Source organism: Natrix helvetica (assembly GCF_964273705.1).
Source record: "Natrix helvetica genome assembly, chromosome: 10".
Taxonomy (NCBI): Eukaryota; Metazoa; Chordata; class Lepidosauria; order Squamata; family Natricidae; genus Natrix; species Natrix helvetica.
The window spans coordinates 858055-880435 of NC_138561.1; the positions used below are offsets into that span (position 1 = coordinate 858055).

Sequence of the window (22381 nt, forward strand, 5' to 3'; positions counted from 1 at the left end):
TTTCCCTCATTTGTGGGCTGCAGGGCTTTGATGCTTTCCCCTTTTGTTTAACATCCACATGAAACTGATGGAAGAGATCCTGCAGTGGTTCTGGGTCAATTATATGTCTTAGTCACAGACCATATTCCATGGTCATAATTTGAGGATTACCCGAATCCCTGAAGATTTCATGAAGTAAGACCTGAGTTTGCTACCCGCAAGTGCTTTCTCTCTGGCGCTCCTTGCCACACTGAATTCTTGCACAAACAGTCCCTCGCGTGGAGAGCTAGCATCTTCTTGTGTCTCTTTCTCATGCTCTGCCTTTTCAGTGTTCTTCTTTTACTGTTCAAAAATGCTTCCCTGCTCCTCTGACCTTCAGTTGAGGCGGCTGTGCTCCTCTTGGAGGGAATGGCTCCCTTTCCCTGGTGGGCCCCTCTTAACTGACTGTGGAGGGAGGAAATTTGAGGCAGCAGCATGGGTGGTTCTTTGCTGTCCCTGTTGTGGCCTGTCATACTTTGGTGGACTTTCTAATCACACAGCTAAATGATCAGAAAATGTGATTCTAATGTAATTCGTTGGCTGTGAGGACCCCATCCCTGTGGATTCGCAGCTCACCTCGCTTTCCCTCTTTCTGTTTGGCTCTCCCTTTTGTGCCTCGGTTCTCTTCCCTATCATCGCCCCTCTGATCCCGGGGGGACGGATGGGAGGGCGGGAGGGCCCAGGACCCTCTCCTCCTGGCCCCTTGACAGAGCCATTTCCTGCCTTGCCAGGGAACGCTGGTCTTCGAGTTCCTGCCCATGAGGCCCGGGGAAACTAGCGGGCGCCTGGCTCTCAACAGCAGCGACCTGGGCTCTTTCCAGTACGATCTGATCCTGAAGGCCACGCCGGCCCGCCCAGAGAAGCCCCTCACTTTCTCCACCATGCTGGGCAGCAGCCAGAGCTTGGTGGCCAAGATCGTCAACTACACCCGCCAGAAGACGGAGTATTCCACCAAGGTGAGCTGCCAGGGAGGCCCTTGGCGAAGCGGGGGTGGCGGCGGCGGGGTCCCGAGCGAGGCCGACGCGCCTCTCCTCTCTCCCCGCAGATCGACAGCCCGGACTTCCAAGCCGAGAAGGTCATCAGCGCGCCCGCGGGCGCCCAGACGGGCACCGAGGTGGGCGTGGAGGTGACCTTTGAGCCGTGCCAGCTGGGCGAGGCCCGCGGGACCCTCCTGCTCTCCTCGGCGGCGGGCGGCGACTACCTGATCCCTCTGCGGGGCACGGCGCTGCCCCCCCGGCCGCAGGGCCCCGTGCAGATCCGGCTGGGCGCCACGGCGGCGCTGCCCTTCAAGAACGTCTTCCTGCAGCCCACGGCCTTCAGCTACGCCGTGGACAGCGCTGCCTTCTCGGTGCGCGCCGCCGAGACCATCCGCCCCAAGAAGACGGCCACCATCTCCGTGGCCTTCGAGGGCGCCGGCGGCGGGAACAAGGCGCCGGTCACCGGCAAGCTGGTGGTCTCGTGCCCGCGCGCCTCCGGGCTGGGCTGCCCCGTCAGCTGGGTCTACTACCTGAGGGGGGTCCCGCCGGAGAAGTAGCCCCGCCCCCGCAATAAAGTTCTTCCGCCAAAGGAAAGCGAGTCCGGCGCCTCTTTTGGGACGGGGTGGGGCTTCCGGGCCGCGGGGGGGCGTGGCTTCGGGGGGAGTCGCGGTTGCTGTCCCTCGGCCTCCACGCAGGGGGTGCTCTTTCGCCCCGCGGGATGGAATGACGTCACGCGGGGGGGAGGCGCGCTTGGGCTGCAGCTGCCCCCGGAAGCAGCAGGCGCGGCGTCATGTGACAGCCAACATGGCCGCCGCCCGGTAGCCGAAGCCGCCGCCGGCCGCGATGAATCCGGAGAAGGACTTTTCGCCGTTGACGCCCAGCATCGTTCGCGCCCTGAACGACAAGCTGTACGAGAAGCGGAAGGTGGCGGCGCTGGAGATCGAGAAGTGAGCGCGGGGTCGGCGGTGCTGGGGGCGGTGAGCCGGGCGAGTTGGGGGCGGCGAGGCAAACCAGACTCGGCTCTCTCCTCTTGCAGGCTGGTGCGCGAGTTCGTGGCGCAGAACAGCGCGGCGCAGATCAAACACGTCATCCAGACGCTCTCGGTGGAGTTTGCCCTCTCTCAGCACCCCCACAGCCGCAAAGGGGGGCTCATCGGCCTGGCCGCCTGCTCCATCGCCCTGGGCAAGGTGGGCGCTGCCGAGCCAGAGGCGGGCGGGCCAGGCTTCGGCGCCCGCCATCCCGCTGTGCTCGGGCTCCGGAAGCCGACCACAGAAGCGGGCGGGGGATGAAGGCGGGCGCGCCCGGGAAGAAGGCTCGCGTGTGGCTCTGCCAGTCAAGGCAGCCCCCCCCCCCTCCGAGAGAGGGCTGAGGTAGTGGGGAGGGAGCGGGATTGGAGATGTCACCCCCTCCCGTCTAGGAGATCCCGGGGTGGCTGAGGCGTTGCTCTGAGATGGGTGGCTGAGATCCTGGATGGTGTGATTGGGATGAAGTACCCCAGGCGAATGGAGTGGTGTCTGAGGTGGCTACGTGACAGCTGTGGACCTGTAGTTACTTCCCCCTTTTCCCTAAGGGCCAAATGGGCCACCAATCACACATGTTCATTTTGTTATGGGAAGCAATGGCTGCAATGCCAGGGCATCTGCTCAGTGTGTCCTTGGGATGCCAGCAGTGTCCCACGGTGCCAACGGAGCTTGAATACCATTTTGCCTCCCTTGCATTCCAACCATCCCACTGCAAGCGAAAAAGAAATGTAGGTGAAAGTGTGGATCAGTCTTGATGTGCCGACCCCCCAGAAGAAGGATAGACCAATAAACAATAGTAAACATATATACATATAATTACTTAAGTACCTACCATTGCAATCCCTGTTAGGGCTGCTGAGGATATTTAGTGTGAAACTTCTTAACTAACCTTGCTTAATATCTGGAACAGCCACCCACTAACAGGCAGCCTTTCCACAGCACTAGATATTGTGTTTTCCTTTGTGGTATCTGGAATCAAATATCCCTTTGACCTCATAATGCTCTTCTCCCCTAACTAGGATAGGAAGAGGAGGTACTTATCTGACCGGTCTCAGTCCAGAGTCTCAAAAGGGTTTTAAAAGACTGCAGTGAAATACCGGATGGACCTGCCTGAGGCTTTTTGGCAATCTCAACTCTTTTCTGATCTGCATGCCTCTTACCTAGCCTTACTCAAGGCCTCACTTATGGTACCCCACATGGCTCTCAGACTATCCATCCACTCAGCTAATGACCCTCTTGAATGGGCACAAACTGTAGTCACCTTGAAAGGGATAAAACCTGTGCACTGAGTTATTATATGCCACCTCTGCAAAAGGCAGGAGTTCAGCCCAATTAGTTTGCTGATAATTTACACAACAGCGCAGGTATTGCTCTCACTGAATTAATTCGTTTAGCAGCTCCATTGATACTAGGATGTTAGGCAGAGCTGAGTCCTTGGGAGGAGCCAATCATTTTCAAAGACTCCCGTCAAACCTGTGATGTGAACTGCGTGCACACACACACATACAAGGTCCGAGATAATGCACTTTGGGACCCCGTGGTAATCTGTAGATGCGCTACACAAACATCTTGGCTAGGTTCTGAGCTGAGGGAATCCTTGGGCACACCACAAAGGCCAATGAGAGTCCAGATGACAGCATTCCCAGCACTCTCAGGCAGCTCCATGATAAATTCCATGGAGTGAAAAGAAACATAGGTGAAAGTGTGAGTCAGTCTTGACACTGTATCTTTAGTTGTGCCAAACCAGACAGTTATAGAGATGCAAATGACAGACTCAATAATTCCTCTGTAGAACTATAAGCAGCTCCTTGGAAAGCCTGAGCTTTCTGAGATGGTGCAGGAAGAACATTCTTTGTTGTGTTTGTTTGAGGACATTTTTGATTAGGGGTCCATTTCAAGTCTTGAGAGATTATAGAACCCAGAAACTTGAAGGTCTCCACTGGGGATACTGTGCTGTCTAATATTGTAAGAGGTGATAAAATAGGAGGGCTTACCTTAAAATTTGCTACCATCTGTACAGTCTTGAGTATATTCAGTTCAAAATTGTTCTGGCTGCTCCATAGGATCAGTTAAAGTAAAGTTAAAGGTAGAAGAAGTCTACTTATAGTCCTGCTTTGAGGCATACGTTGGATTAAGTTGCTCAAATCTGCTCTAAAGTGGAGCTATGAGGGAGTTCCTATCTACCCAAAGCACTCACTGGCTTGTTACTTTGGGAGCAGTTTGAAATTGTTAGTACTGAGGAAGTGGACTAGTTCTCAGAATTGTAAGCTCAGCCATCTGAATGTTTGTCTCATGTCCTTCTTGAGAAGCCAGGATTTTCTTGGGGGAGACGTGAGATTGGGCCCTGAGGCAGTGATGAATCCTTATTTGAGAAAAAGGAGAGAAGTGCTGCCCTCAGCAAAGCCATTGCAGATCCCAACCTTGTTAGGCAACTTCTGTCCTGTGTCCAACCTCCTTTCGAGAGAAAATGGTTGAGAAAGTAGTCATGCTGCAGCTTCAGAGAACTCTGAGAAAATGGATTCTTGTTTCCTGTTATTATTAGCCTTCATATAGGATTACAAACATTGGTCATACTTATGGGAGCAGAATGAAGTTGGGCGTCCATCTTTGCTCTCCTTGACTTCTCATTGGTCTTTGAAACCACTGACCGTGATATCTGGGCTGACTTGAGGACTTGTGGAGGGTTCTCCTCTTTCCTCTGGGATCAGTTCTAGTTGGTATTAATGGGTTGGAGAGAGATAAATCTTAGCCTCTGCTTTTGGAGGCGCCTCCGTGCTTGGTGTCCTTCCCATGCCTGTTTTAACATCTATATGAAATGACATCACAGGTGATGTCACCTGTGTCTCTGTCTGTCAAAGCGATGCAGTAGAGGTTCTGTCTTGATGCCTGAAGGCCGTGGAGAGCTGAGTGGTACAGAATAGGTGTAAGCACCACCATAACAGTACTGAGTGCTTTGGGTTTTACCATCTCCAGCCAAGGGTTTTCCATCTCTTCCATCAGTATTTCTCTACTGTGGTTATTATGCCTGCATAAGCCATTTGGTGACAATGGATGGGTTGCATTGCTCTGAACAGAACTGGTTCTCAGTTTGAACGTCCCTTTGACCTGTAACTCCCAGCAGAAGAGCTTTGCACAGATTGCCAATTGTGCCTTGTCCTGCATTAGGAGGCCTTGTTCATAATTCATGCCTTGGTCACCTTCTCTCTGGATTACTGCAATGCACTCTATGTAGGGCTGCTCTTGAAGGCCAGGGAGTAGATCCAGAATGCAGTGGCATAGGCAGTCATAACTGCACCTCTATGTGCACATGTCACACCTTGGCTTGGCGAGCTGTGTTGGCCTTCCCTCTGCTTCTGGTGCAGTTCACGGTGTTGGTTGTTACCTCTACCGCTCTTCATGCTACAGTGCCAGGTTATTTCCAGGACCACTTCTCCGTATCTACCCATACTACTCAATCCAGCGTGTTGCAGGTCCTGTCAGTCTGATTTATAATAATAATAATAATATATTTATTTCTTAGCCGCACCCTCTCCCGAAGGACTCGGGGCGGCGTACAACGAAACATACAAAATAAATATGTAAACAAAACAAACATATAGCAAAGACATACACTGAAACATACACAAGGAGGAGGTCGATTGATAAAAACAATTAAAATACAGTATATAAAACCCCTAGAAATTAAATATAATTAAAATACCCAGTTAAAAACCCGTCAGGAGCGATATGGTTAGATCAAAGTTGAGCCAGGCCAGCTGCTTGGAATAGGTGGGTCTTAAGCTTAATACGGAAGGAGCGGAGGTCAAAGGTATTCCTAATATCCGGAGGGAGGTCATTCCACAGGGCTGGGCCCGCCACAGAGAAGGCTCTACTCCTAGGCGCCGCCCCACGACATTGTCTAGCGGACGGCACCTGGAGGAGCCCCTCTTTGTGCGAGCGAATTGGTCGCAGGGATGTATGGGGCAGAATACGATCCCGCAAGTAACTAGGTCCTAAGCCATGGAGCGCTTTAAAGATAGTTATCAAAACCTTGAAACGCACCCGATAGACCACAGGAAGCCAGTGCAGCTCGCGCAGGAACGGTGTCACATGGGAGTACCTAGTACTCCCCATAATTACCCGCGCGGCTGCGTTCTGGACCAACTGCAGCCTCCGGGTGCATTTCAAGGGAAGCCCCATGTAGAGAGCGTTACAGTAGTCCAAGCGAGACGTCACCAGCGCATGAGTGACTGTGCGCAAGGCATCCCGGTCCAGTAGGGGGCGCAATTGGCGCACCAGGCGAACCTGGTGGAACGCCCCCCTTGCCACGGCTGTCACATGTTCATCCATGGACAGCCGGGCATCCAGGAGGACGCCCAAATTGCGCGCCCGCTCCACGGGGGCAAGATGAATGCCCCCAATGGCCAATGATGGAATTAATTGGCTGAACCGGGGGGCTGGTACCCACAGCCACTCCGTCTTGGAAGGGTTGAGCTTGAGTCGGTTGTCATCCATCCAGATCCGTACGGCTTCCACACACCGGGACATCACTTCGATGGCCTCGTTGGGGTGGTTCGGGGTGGAAAAGTACAGCTGAGTATCATCAGCGTACAGATGGTATCCCACCCCGAAACCACGGATGATCTCACCCAGCGGCTTCATATATGTGTTGAACAGGAGTGGCGAGAGGACCGACCCCTGTGGCACCCCACAAGTAAGGGGGCGTAGGGTCGACCTCTCTTCTCCTGTCAACACACGCTGCGTCCGGTCAGAAAGGAAGGAGCCGAACCACCGCAAGACGGTGCCCCGGACCCCCAACCCCTCCAGCCGGCGCAGCAGGATACCATGGTCGATGGTATCAAAAGCCGCCGAGAGGTCTAATAGGACCAGGATAGAGGAACAACCTCTATCTCTGGCCCTCCAGAGATCATCCACCAACGCGACCAAGGCCGTCTCCGTGCTGTGACCGGGGCGGAAGCCGGACTGGCGCGGGTCTAGATAATCATTTTCCTCCAGATGTCGTGGGAACTGGTGGGCCACCACACTCTCTACAACCTTCGCCAAAAAGGGAAGGTTGGAGACAGGACGATAATTGGCCAGCTCCAAAGGGTCCAGGGAAGGCTTCTTGAGCAAGGGTCTCACCACCGCCTCTTTCAAGGCGGCCGGGAGAGACCCCTTGCCCAACGAAGCATTCACTAGGCCCAGGAGCCAGTCTCGTGTAACCTCCCAGGATGCCAGTACAAGCCAGGAGGGACACGGGTCCAATAAACATGTGGTGGGTCGCAGTCGTCCACGCAATCTGTCCAAATCCTCGATGGCAACCAAGTCAAACTCCTCCCAGATCGAAACCTCAAGACTCGCCATGGGCGTCTCCACTGGACCACTGACTGGAACCCAGTCTCTCCGGATTTGAGCGATTTTATCCTGCAGATATTTACCAAATTCCTCTGCCCTGCCCTGTAAAGGGGCCTCCCGCGGCCTCTGAAACAAGAGGGAGCGGGACACCCGAAACAGGGCGGCAGGGCGGTTCTCCGCGGACGCAATGAGAGTGGCACAATATTGACGTTTGGCCGCTCTCAATGCCACAAGGTACGTCCTTAAATGGGCTCGTACCTGTGTTCGATCAAATTCGGAGCGAGAGGATCTCCAACGACTCTCTAGACGTCTCTTGCGGCATTTCATCACCCTCAGCTCCTCGGTAAACCAAGGGGCTAGGGTGGATCGTTGCCGCCGGAGAGGCCGCAAAGGCGCCATCCGGTTCAAGGCCCCGGTAGTTGCATTATTCCACGCAACCACCAGGTCCCCTACCCGGGGGCGGGTCAAGGTTACAGGAGGTGGCCCAAGCTCCGTCTGGAACCTATCAGGTTCCATCAGGCGCCTGGGGCGGAACCATCTGGAACTTTCCGGTTCCGCCTCCCCGCGGCGGGAGGTAGCACCAGGGAAGTCAAGACGAAGGAGTGAGTGATCTGACCATGACAGGGGAGTGATGGTTAAGTCCCCTCCTCCCAGATCACTCAGCCACTGGCCAGAGACAAAAACAAGGTCCAGAGTGTGTCCTCCCTCGTGTGTTGGGCCCTGAATCATTTGAGTCAGGTCCATGGCTGTCATGGAAGCCATGAACTCCCGAACCCCCTCTGATGCTTCTCCCACCGACGGCAGGTTAAAATCCCCCATCACTAAAAGTTTGGGGGTCTCAACCGCCACCGATGCGATCAGCTCGAGTAGTTCAGGCAGGGCCGCTGATGTATAGCGAGGAGCCAGGTATACTATCAGCAGGCCCAACTGTCTCCCAGGCCCCCATTTCACAACAAGGGTTTCACATCCGGACGTCTGTGGCACAGTAGACTCCCTCTACTATTATTTATTAATGACATCTATACACTACCCAGTTCACAGTCTATGAATGGTTTACAATCCCTACAAAAGTCACAGTTAAAAGGGGGAGAGAGAGTCCTCAGCCAGCATCCCGACCCACCCCAGCGTTGCCATCCACTCTTGGATCCCCGTGCCAATGGTCAGAGCCAGGTTTTTGCATTCTTCTGGGAGGCTAGCAGAGCAGGGCCCAACCTTACCTCAGGGGCAGGATGTTCCACAGCAGTGGAGAAGGCTGTCTTTCTAGACCTCGCCAGCTGGACGTTTTTAGCTGATGAGCCTTTCCTGCTTGATCAGGAGGGACCAGTCTATGTAGTTGGGGCAAGATGGTTCCTCAGGTATCCTGGTCGCATAACCTACACCTTGAATCGAACCTGGAAGCAAACTGGCACCCAACGCAGCTCATGCAACAGAGGTGTTACCTGCACAATTGAAGGTACCACCGCATTCTGCATCAGTTACAGCTTCCAGATACTCTTCAAGGGTAGCTGCATGTATAGTCCATTGACGTAGTTCCTTCAGGAGATGAGTATGGCATGAGAGAAGAGCCTCTCTGTCTAAGAAAGACCACAACACAAAATTGAGCAAAGGCCCTCCTAGCCACGCCGGCCACCTGCTCCTTCAGCAGGAGTTGTGAGCCCAGGGGAATCGGCAGGTTGTGCCCCAGGGCCCTCTGGGACAGGGCTGCCCCATGCCAATCCAGAGTGGAGACTCCTCGGCCGTAGCTGCTCTGTCTTCCCATGGCTCAGCCTTTTTTCCTCCCTCCAGACACCTGGAGCCTCCAGGCATTGTGAAGAAGCACCCACAGCATCACCTCGTCATCTGGGATGGGGATGTTCAATTGGGACAGATGAGCTCACCCAGCGGCTTCCTGTAGATGTGAAGGGGATGAGGACAGTGGCGCAAAAGCCCACACTACAAATTAGGTCTTCCTCGTGTCCTTTCTGAGAGGGAAGAATTGACTGATAATTAGAAATGTAGCAGAAAAGGTTAAAGTGAGCTATTGGTTCATGTTTACAAGCTGAACTTAAGCTAAACTCGGATAAACTAAGAAACTGCTGTCAGAATGAGATTCTGAGTCATTGTTTTTTGGCTGAATGAAGCTGCTTTCTTCTCGGGGTCTACATCAGCATTTGGGACGGAGGGGGATTCAGAGACACTCAGGACAGCAGCAGTTCAGAAGAGGAGCAGACCAAAAGCAGGACTCAGCTGCTCCTTTTCTCCACTCATTTCATGGGAAGTCTCAGCAGCGAGTCCCTCTGTGAGGGCAGAGTCCCTGTCTTGGTCGGAGCATCCCTTTTAGTGAGTGGCATCTTGGGTCAAGCTCCAGGTCATGGGGATGGAACGGAGGCTGAAAAGATAACCAGCAGTCAAGAATGCCCTGCAGGCCACAGTTATTGGTGGTGGTGGTGGGGGGCTCTTTAGCTTAGGGCAATGGAGAGGAGGAATCGCATCTTAAAGTAGTGGGACCCAGGAGTTTTGATGGCTATGAAATTGGCATTGGGAGACCCAAGAACAAAGAGGTGGTGATTGTCTCCCCTTGCCATGCCCGAGGAGGGCAGACCTTGCTAGGCCAGTCCTGATGCTTTTCATTGCGGCTCGGTTGCTAGGATTCTGGTCTGTACCTGAAGGAGCTCATCGAACCGGTGCTGACATGCTTTGGAGATGCTGACAGCCGGTTGCGCTATTATGCCTGCGAGGCCCTGTACAACATTGTGAAGGTGGCCCGGGGTGCCATTGTCCCCCACTTCAACGTGCTCTTCGATGGCCTGAGCAAGGTAACCACTCCTGAAGGTGGAAGACAGTTCCTGGAGGGGAGGGGTCCCCCAGCAATCTGGAAAAGGGGAGGAGGACCACCCATGTCCTCCTGGCGCCCCAGCCACCCCGAGCCAGGCTAGGTCAGGCGCCAGAGCATTTCCACCCAGCAGCACACGGCGCTGGAGGCTGCCTCGACGGTTGGTGTCCCGTGGGGTGGGATCTGCCCAGGCTCCCTCCAGGCCCTCTGAAGATGGATGGGGTGTGAGGGCAAAGGGGAAGCTGCAGCGCAACCTCTGGGTCTTGGGAGCAGAGGGAAGTTCTGCGTAGCCTGCAGGCTCCTCCTCTGGCCTTTTGTCCTTCCCAGCTTGCTGCAGATCCCGACCCAAATGTCAAAAGCGGCTCTGAGCTTCTGGATCGCCTTCTGAAGGTACTGCTCCCTTCTTGTCCATCAAAACTGGGGGTGACTGGAGGGAAGGCCTGAAGAGGGGAAACAGCTGAGGTTTTGGGGGACAGCTCTGACCCAGGAGGTGGGGTTTTCTGAACATATTTTCCTTCTTGGCTTTCAGCCTACGCAGAAGCGATGGCGGGTTAGGGAAAGGCCCGGGTTGGGACTGTTGATGGCTTGTGCCTTGCATGAGCGCCTGGTCTTTTCCCCGCTTCCCACCTCTTCTCTGGCACCACGAGAGACTCCCTGGCTTCACTAACCAGGGAAAGGTGGCATGGTGTGAGTGCCTGCGACTGCCCCATGTTAGCTGAATGTTTTAAAAACAGAAGTGCCTGTCCTCCCCCTCCATCTACCCGGGGTGGAAAGGCAACGCGGCCTTGATGTGGGCACGTAGGAGCAGCAGGAGTTGCCATGGCTGAGTGGGCCTTTCCTGGCTCCCTACCTGAAGTGGAGCTGAGTTGGCGCAGGTGAGCACTTTGTCCCCGGGGCCTCAGCTGCACACTGCGCCACGAAAGGCCCCGTGTCCTCTTGAGTAGGCAGAGCAGGGGAGTCGGATTGCAGGGCGTCTGATTTAAATCAAGACAGGCTGAGGCTTGAAAGGGTAAAATCTGTAAAGAGATCAGGAGTGTACAAGCGTTTGAAAAATAAAAGCAGATTCGTTAAAAGAATAAACGTAGCATGAACTACAGAATGTCATGTATTAGAACAGTTCTGTGGGACAATTGAAGCAAGGCATTTTGTAGTTCCCAGTTTTATAGAAATCTTACAAAAAGAAGCATTTAAAACTTTTAAAATCTCATTGGGCTTTTAAAAAAGTTCTTGCCTTTCATTATTTAAATAAATAGAAGAGAAAATAAAAATAGAGCAAAACAACACAATTGTTGAAGTTGTTTTGCCAAGCCTTGTAGGACAAACCCTTAGGCAACAAACTTTTCGCTCCGGTAGTTTAAACTGAAAACCCTCCTGGTGAGGCAAACAGTTTAGGGAAATAGGGAGAGATCTGGGGCTCCACAAAGTCCTGGACCCGGAGGGCCTGGCAGCTCGCCCACCGCGGGGACGATCCATGACTGGCTGCAGGGATGGTCTCCTCTTCCTCTCTCCTCTCTGCCTTGGCAGGACATCGTGACAGAGAGCAGCCGCTTCGACCTGGTGAGCTTCATCCCGCTGCTGCGAGAGCGGATTTACTCCAACAACCAGTATGCCCGGCAATTCATCATCTCATGGGTGAGCGTGGTCCCCGTGCTTGGCTTTGGGGGTCTCCTTTCTCCTTAGCTCCGTCTTCTCTGAAATCTCACTGCAGATAACAGGCTTAAAGCATGTTAACCTTGGAGTCCTTTTATGAGTGGCTTCATGGTCCTGAGTCAGCACCAACCTCCAGAGTGACCACAGGTGGCTTTTTTCAAGGGTGGAAGACTTAAGGGCTGACCCCATTTAACTTTTGATTTCTCCAGCAAACCCAGAGAAGCCTTGTAGATGTTCATAGGGAACTTTAAGCCTATGAGCCATGGCTTACGGCCACAGTGGCTAAGTCCAACCCTGTTGGGAATAATTGATGTACGTTCTGGCCTATGTGGGTGGTCCCCATTTGCTGCCCCTGAATGGATTCTTGAATTATTGTGGGAACTTGGCACCTCCCCATGGCAGCAACCCTGCCGAGAGGGAAGATGACTGGTCCAGAGTCAGCCGCGGATGCTCTGGCTAGGTGAGGACTGAACACACATTTGTCTGGTCCACACCCCTTGTCCCTTTCCTGTGATGTGGCCGGGATCCACATTCCTCTTGCTGGCTGAGCCCCTGAACTCTTGTGCTACTGCAGAGTGCAGCTCTCTAACGCTGTGTTTTTGCTCCCTCTTGTGCTAGATTTTGGTCCTGGAATCTGTTCCTGACATTAATCTTCTAGATTACCTGCCGGAGATTCTAGATGGACTCTTCCAGATCCTAGGCGATAACAGCAAAGAGATCCGTAAAATGTGAGGACACTGTTGGGTCTGGAAATATGTGGCTGGCAACTGAGCTGCCAGTCTAAAGGTGGGGAGGGGGATGTGCAGCTCTCTGAGCCTTTAAAAGGTGCCTGAGATCAGTGGCCGCTCCGAGGCAGAGGGATGCATCAGGCTGCCCAAGCAGCTGATCAGCTGCCGGTGTCCAAATCCTTCCAGCAGCGCAGTCTGAAGTGGGCTTGTTTGAAATGGGCGGTGCTTCCTGTTAGCCCAAGTCAACCTACAGGCAACCCCACAGAGCAGCTGGCTGCCCCCTGGTGGTGGGTGGGAGGACAGCATGGATGTTTCCGGAGCCCCGGCCTCACCTTTTTTCCAAAGTGCAGAAGAAAACCCCACAGTCTGCAGGGAGTAAGTTTTGTGTCAGGAGTTTTGGCCGATTGCTGTCTTTTCTGGAAACGTGCTTCTTATAATCCTAAACTTCAGCTTTGTTCTGTGCTCTTTTCATTCCTGGCCTTGTCCTTCAGCTGTGAAGTGGCACTGGGAGAATTTCTCAAAGAGATCAAGAAGACCCCTGCCAACGTCAAATTCGCTGAGATGGCCAACATCCTGGTCATTCACTGCCAGGCCTCCGGTACGCCTACATTGTTCCCTGTTGTGCATCCCTTGCTAAGCGTCCGGTCCATCCACTGAACCCGATGCTTTGCAAACATGGAGATGAGCCACAAAGTGCTCCAAGTCAACCTGCTCCAGGCTCAACAGGGCACAGCAGCATCTTTCCAATGTGGTAGCTCCTTTCCAGCTTCCCAAGGACCCGGCCCAATCACTCTTGGCCGGCTGACCTCTCTCCACATTTCTGTGTTATGGGGAGTTCAGGCTCTTAGGCCTGAGACATGGCAGAGCTGGCATAATGAGCAAGAGAGGAAGTCAGGTTTGTGTTTACATTTTTGGCCAAGAAGGATTACAAGAGACTAAGCAGGTGCACCTTGGGAAATACACATCCAAAGCAATGTATTGGCACCATCAGCTACGAGGGCACTGTGCAAATAGTATAGTAGTCTTGTTATTGTTTGTTCCATTTATTTGCCTCCCATCTCACTCCGGGGCTGTTCTTAGTGGTGTCCCTGCTTACTCTCTTGGCCTTCCTTCCTCTCGTATCTCTCTGCTATGCAAGAGCTGGGGAGGAAAACCAACAGGTCAGGCACAGGGCAAGGTGTATTGGCTGTAAGTGTGATCATTCACACGGGTAAATGAGGGCTTTGGTCACAAAGTTATTTCTTCAGCGCTGTCGCAACTTCAAATGGTCGCTGATTGGGGCAGCTGGGGAGTGTTCCTGTTCTAAGACTCTTCCGTCAAGCGCATTCTGTGTCCTCCTTCCTTTAACTTGAGACTCATTTGGCATTTTTTCTCTTTCTGGGAGATGAGGGCAGAGGTGCCTTGGCTTATGAAACCTGCGGGGTGGCACCTGGAGTGGAAGCAGCAGCTGAGCTTTCACTGTGCGCACTCCTTTTCCCACAGATGATCTCATCCAGCTGACCGCCATGTGTTGGATGCGGGAATTCATCCAGCTGGCCGGCCGGGTGATGCTTCCCTATTCTTCTGGGATCTTGACAGCCGTCCTGCCCTGCCTGTCCTACGATGACCGCAAGAAGAGTATCTGCTCTGCTGCACCTCTTGCCTTGCAGGGGGTGGGCTCCTCAAGGGAGCCTGCTGCTTTTCTAGCCCCACAGAATCCTCGGGGTGGGTTATGGCTCCATTGGTGAGTCTTGGAATCTGAGGATTCCTCCAATTTCAGCCATGGCTCCTGGAGAAGAGAGCAAGCTCACAACTCTCGGTTTGTTTGAAAAGGTGTGTGTGTGAGAGAGAGACAGAGAGAGAGAGAGAGAGAGAGAGAGAGAGAGAGAGAGAGAGAGAGAGAGAGAGAGCACTGCTTCAGTGGTTACCTCAAAGTCTAAACTTTGACATTACATGATATAAATTATGGGTGGCAGTGCTACAAATCAAGAAGCTAAATGGGCCTCCCCATTGCGCACAGTCCCAAACAAGGAGACTCTTCAGTCTTCTAGTAACCACATGGGTGTCGTCCTCCAAAACTCTCTCTTGCTTGCCAGGGACCTTCTCCAGGCGAACGGGTGGGGGCCCCGTCCAGCAAGCAAGTGCAGTCACTCTGCCCTTGCAGGAGCTTTGGTAGCCCTCGCAAGGCAGACGGTGGGAGGGAGCAGGAGGGGTGCATGTGGGAAGGAGAACCTGGGTTGCCCTCCATGTCGCATCCCAGCCTGAGTTTTCCAGAGCTGGAAATCAGTTGCAAAGTCTCAGGAGCCCTTCTGAGCATTGGGGCCGGGCAGAAGGAGCTCCCTCTGATCCCAGACCTGAGGCTCTGAGGCTCCCCAGTTTGGGGGTCTCCTGGGGAGGGGATTCTCCTGGTCTTCGTTGGAAAACTTTGATCTTTGATCAGTGAAATACAGATATTAAGGAGGTGGCCGCCGTATGCAATCAAAGCTTGATGAAGTTAGTGACCCCAGAAGATGATGAAGCAGACAAGGGCCGGGAGCCCCTGCCAGTCCACCAAAGAGAGGTTGGCCAAGAAGAGGCTGGCCCCAAGGCGGAGCAGTCCCCGAGTGGTGAGTCCAGTTTTCCAAGCCCCGGAATAGCCAGGAGTTTCTTGCTGTAGTTGAGGCAGCAGCAGCTCCATCTTCTCGGGGCTAAGAGGACTTTGCTTGGGCCTCTGGATCTCAATTAAAGTGCATGAAGGGCCAATTGCTAAGCCTGGTATCCACTCCCACCTTCGGCCAGGCAGTGGGGTTCCCCTTAACCAGTTTAGGGCTCTGGAGTGGCTCTTGTTTTGCCTGGATCCCCTCCCTTCAAACCGCCCGGGCAGGCACTTTCTGCTGCCCAGAGTGGCCGGCTCTTCCTTGATCAATCACAGCGACGAGAAGTGCAACCGATGCTGCAGACGTGAAAGGAGTCTTGCGAAGGGTCGGCCCTCCTGAATCTCTAGGGAACGGGAACTTCCTTTGCCATTGTGAAGCTGCTTTCTCCCGTTTGGTTGTTACTTTTAATTGTGGTTCCCTTTTGGTCCCCTACTTTCTCGCCATCTCTCAGGGAAGGGATTGCGAAGTCATTCAACCTGCACCAAGTTGCTTATTTATTTGGGCCCTGGCCAGCTCGGTTTTAATGGTCCTTTTGCTTGAGTTGCTGCAGAACCAGCAGGTGGCCTGGAAGCTGCAGAGGGGCCGGAGTGTGGCTGCCGAGGCAATGGGCCCCTGGTTGGGAAAGTGCTGGCCTGAAGGGCTGGGAGTGGAGGCTCTGGGCAGCTGCGGCCAGGCACTTCCCAGCCAGCTCTCCTTAGAAGCTAGGAAGGGCCCTGAAAGATCAGCGGAGAGTCCCACACAGGGAGGGTTTGCTCGGGGGTGGGCTTTTCTCCCCAGAAGATGCATGTCGCCCTCTCAAAGAAGCCAAAGGAGGGCTGCTCTTGTTACGCTCCCTGTGCCAGAGCTCCCTGGCCTCCAGCCCGTTGCCCTTCAGGCGGCATCCATGGGCCTGGCTGTGGCAAGCTCTGCAGAGAGCTTGTGCCTTGCCGATGAGGCAGCGATGGGGGATGGTGGTTTCGCTTTCTGCTCCTCTGGCAGGCAGAGCCAACCGTGCCTAGGATGGCCGTGAGTAGATGAGCCCCGGAAGAAAGGCGTTTGCCCCCCAGCTTCCTTCCCGGTCGATTTTGGGGAAGGGTGAAGCTCAGCTGCGCTCTCTCTTCCTTTAGGCTGCCTAGATGTCTCCAGTGAGTCGAATTTCAGTAGCACCAACATCTTCATGCCTGCCAGGTTAGTTACTCCCTTGTTTTGAAAGATTGAGGTCTGGAGGAGGGGGAGGGGGAGGAAGAAGAAGAAGAAGAAGAGGAGGAGGAGGCCTGTATGGGAGGTGGGGTGGAGTGAGCAGATTACTCTTTCAGGCTCTTTGGAGGGACCGTTGTTCCCAGCTGTGTTTCCCTCCACCCAGAAGGGAAATTAGCAAACCCAAACCAGGAGCAGAATTCAGCCGCAGGGTTTCATTCCCCGCATGTGCGGTTTTTCTAACTGAAGGGGAAAGAGGCTGGTCAGTAGCATATGGAGGTTCGAGCCCTCAGCCACCGAAGGGCGTCTGAGGAAGGAGCCCCCTTGGGATGGCTCTCCTGCGGTTCTGCTGAACTTTTGGGCAGCCTCATGGATTTCTGCCGATCTCCGTTTTTGCCAGTTGTGCCTAACCCTGTGAGATGGGTTGAGCTGAGAGAGTGACTGGCTTTCATGTCAAAGGTGGGATTAGAACTCAGAGTCTCCTGATTTCTAGCCTGGTGGCTAAATCACTAGACCAATCTGTTGCTCCTGCGTTTATCTGCAGCATGGAGAGAAGTTGTGTGACCCTGAACCTTGATGGAATTGTGCAGGTCCTGGATTGCCACCTTCGTGATTCAACTCCTGGGATGATGACGAGGATTGCAGTCTTGAAGTGGCTGTACCACCTGTACATCAAGACACCACGCAAGGTGGGCCTTCAGATCAAAACCGGTTTCATTGCTCCTGACCTTTGTTTTGATTGGAAAGGAGCCCTTTAAATAGCAAATGTAAGGTCACCTGAACCGAGAAAATTGTTTCCTGATGCTTCCCTAGGTGTTATTCAGAAATAAGAAGCCTTCTTCATTTACCCATGTGATAAATTCATTATGTTTGGTTGGACAGCAGCATGTCCACCACTGGTTGCTTGCTACATGAGAAGCTGTGTCTCTGCTTGAAACCAAAAAGGGGTGAAAGGGAAAGTCAGTCACTGAAACACAACGGAGCCTCTTTTGGCAACTGTAGCTGCTGCTTTGTGCACCAAAGTTCTGGGCGTGGCTGCCCTAAATACGCTTCCCCGTTTAAAGATCATTTACCATTCAGCCTGTCTGGCTTGAAGCACCTTCCAAGTTCCCTGAAGCTGAAGCCTGGGCCTTCAGGCATCTAACACTGGAATCAGTTCTCCATCAGAAGACCCTCCAAGAAGAGGGCTTAATGGGCGATAGTCATGACCAGGCAGGAGAGAGAGAGATTCTGGGTGTTCAGAGCCTTGGAAAAAGGAGTTCTAACCCCTTAGGAAAGGGAAATGGGTCTGTGTGGGGTTTTGTGGGTGATTTGTACTCACCACAATGAACCAAAGAGAACAGTCAGACCCTGAAGGGTAAAGGGGGACACAGTTGTACCCTAGGCAAAGACAAAGGATTATTGCTGGTGACTTGTGACACAACCATTTCCAAGAATTCTGGAGCATCCTTCCCCTCAAAGCGTGATTGGTCCATCTTTGATATTTTTTCTGAAACTCCTTAAAACAGAGATTGGGATCTCCAGGAAATGGTGAATTAGTGAGGTGATAGCATTGTCTATACCTTTGAATCTGCTCTCCCCTAGGCCTTGGATATTGTTTTATTGTGGAATATTTTAATGTTCCTTTCATGGCTCACATTTTGTGAGATGGATGTCTATATAGATATGATGAATTAAATAAATAAATCACTAAGCCCAGTGATAATTCTGTCTGCTTGCCAAAACGTGATGTCTCTAATGTGTTTCTGGTAACACCTTCAGGTCCTTTTAGAATTTGGGCTGAAATATGGTCGGATTGACTTTTTTTGAGTATTCTGTGTTCAGTTTTCTGGCATATTCAGCCAAGAATAAGAAAAGCTTCCTGATAATATATTTGAGGATAGGCTCCAGGGAGTAAGGAGAAATATTATAGAGACAAAAGTTTCTTCCAAGAAAGTGAAGTTCCATCACCAGGCACTTGGAAGACGTAGGAAGGATGTGCCAGATCCTGAGGACCCAGGAGCTGTTTTCCTCCATCCGATCTGCCTGTGGAAGAGAACCAGGATGTAAAGGAGAGTCCTGTAATGGAACAATTGCCTTTTCAAATCCTGTCCACGGAAGTGAATTGACTGCTGGGACCATGATTGGAATTTTCTACAAAAAGGATTGCTGCCAAAAGGATGGGTCACACCTCACAAGGACTGATCCAAACTTTAGAGGAGATCAGGAAGGGTGACCTGTTCCATTGAGAGATCAAATGCCCCAGGGGACCCCGAGGAGCGTGCTGGCTAAGTAAGGGCTGGTGCCACTGTGAACGGCTTGAAAAGCATTTCAGAGAGACAACTTGCTACAGGACAATTTAATTCTTCTCATTCACGTTTTATTTTGCCCCTCCTTTTGCATCCTTTTTTTAATGATTCTATTCCACCATTGCTTCGATATTATTGTAACTCTTGTCCTGTGGCGGGTGGTCCTAGGCCAGTGGTTTCCTAGTGCCGCGACCCTTTAATACAGCTCCTCATGTTGTGATGACCCCCAACCATAAAATTGTTTTATGTTTTCCGTATTTTTTCAAAACTCTGTGTTTTCTGATGGTCTTAGGCGACCCCTGTGAAAGGGTCGTTCCACCCCCAAAGGGGTCCTGACCCACAGGTGGAGAACCATTGCCCTAGGCCCACCATGAAGGGCATTCCCGAAGTCCCTGCCATGCCTCTTGTTTACCAGACCTGCCTCAAAGGCTGAAATATAGCAGCACTTTCATTCCCAAAGAGAACAGGGAGTGGTCGAGGGTCGTTTTCTTTCTTTCAAGGCTGTGGGGTGCAGAACGGGGGGTTTAAATTGTGAAAGGTGGATTCGAAGGTTTAAAAAATGGTCTCCTGTGGGTAAGAATGGGGAAGAGCAGTGGCCAAGGGAAGGAAACGTTGGGCCCCACAGCCTCCAGATCCTCTTTGGTTTCACGGTTTTACCAAAATTAGAACAGTCTGCAAGGCCACTCAGACGTCTGACACCAGCTTCATTGTTTTCAAAGTTTTTGTTTTATTCCTGATTTTCTGCAAGCATAACTATTACAATCTTTGTAGCATAATTGTGCTGTGAATTCTTGAGACTGTAGGCCTTGGTGGTTGGGAGGCGTTATCCCTCCACACGCAAGGGGAGTGGGGGACGTGGAGCAACACAAGGCAGGGACAGGGAGGGAGATGGCATATACATAAATAAAGCATTTCACGATGCTCCTTGACTTGTCTCCTTGAAGGTTTCTCTGCTTTTCAGATGTTCCAGCACACGGACTGCTTATTCCCAATCTTATTGAAGACCTTGTCCGATGACTCTGACGAGGTGAGTGGAGTATAAACTGCTGTTTTATGGCTCACCCCACAAAGCCTCTTCTGGGGCTGCTTCATCCTGACCGTTTCGGAACTTCTTTTGCCCGACTCTGACTAATCCCCTGCAGCGTTTTTGAAATTTCCCTTCCTTTGGCCCCTGAATCAATGAAATGAATTTGTGTGACCCCCGCTTTTGTTTAGTTTTGTACCCCACAGCGGAGCTGTTGTTACTGTCACTTTCTTGATCACTATTCCCTGTTTAACTTTCTGGGAGTCGGGCAGAGTTGGGCAATGGGCAGCCTTGGACGTTGAAGGAAGGCATTCTTTCTCACGGGGAAAGCCCCTGGTGAGCGTCCCAGGCAGGGAAAGGCTTCTCTGGACTTTGGATCCAACCAGGGATTCCTCCAGATGGGTCCTGGCTTTCGCGCAGACATGGAGGTAATAATACGCGAGCCTATTTCCACCTTTTCTGAAATATTCTCTGAGGTTTTTTCTCTCGGAGGAGACAACTCCTTTGTGTGCTGTTACCGGTAATTATATGTCCATTTAGCTTTGACAGTGTGAAATGTGAAATTTAGTTCCTCGCCCTTCTGTGATGCTGTCAAGATAACAAGATCGCCATGTCTGTGTGGCCCCCACACCATGATTTTCTGGGCTTCTCTCCCCTCCTCCTTTCCCCCTGCCATTCCTTCTAGCTCTTGGAAGGAGCATCTTAAGGTGATGCTTTCTAACGACTCAGATCTTTCCACTTGCTGTTCACTTTGGTTGAAATAAACCAAAACCTTCTGGTTCTTAACAGTATCGCGATCAGAAACCGCTGCCGTTCTTAGATTGTGCGCTTATTGGTATGGATTGGTGGGCCTTTGACCCTCGTTAAGGCCTCCTCTGCTGTGATGGCCAGAGCTGGTCTCTTGCAAGGGCTGCTGTCTCCAAGGGCGCTTGGACTTCTCAGGGACAACCTTGGATTCCTAGAACTCCCGAAGAGCCTTGGTCCATTCCTTCGTTTGCTGCATGGGGAGCTCTGGATGTTTGCTGAGCCCAAAGTGGGCATGACTGGAGGAAGCGACTGGGTGACCTGAGGGTGTCCGCTTGCAAAGGGAAACTGAGGCATGAGTGGAAACATGCGGGTGCTCTACCGTTTTTTAGACAGTGAAACCGCTGGATCAAGCCAAAGGAAGCACCTGTTTGTGGAAGGAACTTCCCATTTCCGCTTGCTGGAAGGCTGGTGGGGGAATCGCCCAGGTTGTCTCTGGGGTGGCTCTGCTCTTTTAGCCAGCACGAAGGCTCCCGAGAGCTTTAAAAGGGCCGGTTTGGATCTTTGTGTTCTTTGTGGGCAGGGGCTGAAGCTGGCTTGCTCCACGTGCCCTTGGCAAGCTTCGAAGCCTCATCCTGCCCTTGGCATGAGTCGGTCGTCCTGGAGGGGGCACTAGAGAGGCTGCTCAGGAAGCAGGGAGGGGGCCTGCCCTGGGTTGCTGCTCAGGCGGGGGAGGGAAGGTTTTAGGAAAGGGCCGTGTCTCCTTTGTGGCAATTGTGCAGCTCCTGGGTGAGCCTGGAAATCTGAATCTGAAAGGGGGCCCTCATCTGGAGGGCCACTCCCAAGCCATCTCTGCAGCAGCTCCCCAGATGTGTCCTCCTCTCCCTGGGCAGAATGGCTCCAGAGACCCCATGGCCTTCCTCCACGCAGCAGAGACAGCCCCACTCTGGGATTCTGGCCTCCTCCTTCGTCCCACAGGCCCCACTGCAGTCCTCTCCGGTTGGCACAGCTGCCCCAGCATAGCAGTGGGGGAGGGTGTTAGGGTGTCTGTGCAGGGAAGCTGCCTTTGAGCAGCAGGAGGAAATGCGTGCAGAGCTAAGAGACCAGGCATGTGACTCTGGTTGCAGCCAAACTCTTTTGAGGTGGGGGCAAAGTCAGCTGCTTCCCTTGGGATGATCTAACTCCCCTCTGAGCCAGCGCAGCCAAGACGACCTGCCTTTCCACAAAATCCTTGTTCTCAAATCCTTGCTCTCCATCTCTCTGCCAATCGGCAGAAGGCCATCTGAGCACTGGTGGTGGAAGATGAATACCAGCTGCCTCCTTTCATCTTCATGGGATGCCAAGGAGAACAAAGGGGTCCTTGTTCACAGTGTAATCCCTTCCCCCAAGACTCATTGGAAGCCCTACCACCCATGTTTCCTTGGAGAGTTGAGCCAGCCCCCCCCCCCCCACTTCCCAGGGTGTCCGAAAGAGGCCCAGATGCTGCTTCCGAGGGGAAGAGGCCCATCTGCTGTGGGGTGGGAGGGGAAGGGTTCTTCCAGGGCTGGGAACTGGCAGCTGGAGGCGCTGCTCAGGAAGGAGCAGCTGACGGCTCCACTGGCATTGGCCCTGTTGCCATGGCAGTGCTGGGCATTGGTGCTCTGGCAGGATGTGGCTTTCCTTGCCCTCTTCTCCCGTAGCTCACACTGCACAAAGAAGAGAAAAGCTGCTCACTGGAGAGACGTGTCCTGCCTGTGAACGGCTGCCCTCTCCCACCCTGGCAGGGGCCTCGGGTGTCCCCAGGGAGGGTCCTGCAGGTGGAGTCCTGGGGGGAATCCCCTGGTGGTTTCTTCCCAGGCCATCAGGGGACCCTCGGCTTCCAGGCGGAGGGAGAGGTTTCTGGCCGTCTTGGAGGATTTCTGAATGAGACAAAAGTCCTTTCATCTCTTCCATGACGGAAACCAAGATAATAGGGAAGGAGAGTCAAGGAAAGGAAAGTGGCTCCCTTCTCACA

The 22381-nt window shown here is 52.9% G+C and overlaps 2 protein-coding genes across 3 annotated transcripts in view; both read left to right on the plus strand.

Annotated features, from left to right (window-relative positions):
* The window catches only part of HYDIN (HYDIN axonemal central pair apparatus protein), a 325008-nt gene extending 323406 nt beyond the window's left edge, over window positions 1-1602 (plus strand). Inside the window, exons 85-86 of the mRNA XM_081963626.1 lie at window positions 750-974; window positions 1064-1602. Of these exons, the coding sequence (XP_081819752.1) occupies window positions 750-974; window positions 1064-1552 (714 nt within the window). The 3' untranslated portion in view covers window positions 1553-1602. The remainder of the gene's footprint in view (window positions 1-749; window positions 975-1063) is intronic.
* Window positions 1603-1769: 167 nt separating this feature from the next.
* The window catches only part of VAC14 (VAC14 component of PIKFYVE complex), a 41251-nt gene continuing 20639 nt past the window's right edge, over window positions 1770-22381 (plus strand). For both annotated transcript variants that reach the window (XM_081963515.1, XM_081963516.1), the window contains exons 1-12: window positions 1770-1942; window positions 2032-2182; window positions 9979-10146; window positions 10491-10553; window positions 11688-11795; window positions 12432-12541; window positions 13033-13139; window positions 14024-14158; window positions 14971-15126; window positions 16263-16323; window positions 16877-17021; window positions 19582-19647. In XM_081963515.1, the coding sequence (XP_081819641.1) occupies window positions 1839-1942; window positions 2032-2182; window positions 9979-10146; window positions 10491-10553; window positions 11688-11795; window positions 12432-12541; window positions 13033-13139; window positions 14024-14158; window positions 14971-15126; window positions 16263-16323; window positions 16877-17021; window positions 19582-19647 (1374 nt within the window). In that variant the 5' untranslated portion in view covers window positions 1770-1838. The remainder of the gene's footprint in view (window positions 1943-2031; window positions 2183-9978; window positions 10147-10490; window positions 10554-11687; window positions 11796-12431; window positions 12542-13032; window positions 13140-14023; window positions 14159-14970; window positions 15127-16262; window positions 16324-16876; window positions 17022-19581; window positions 19648-22381) is intronic.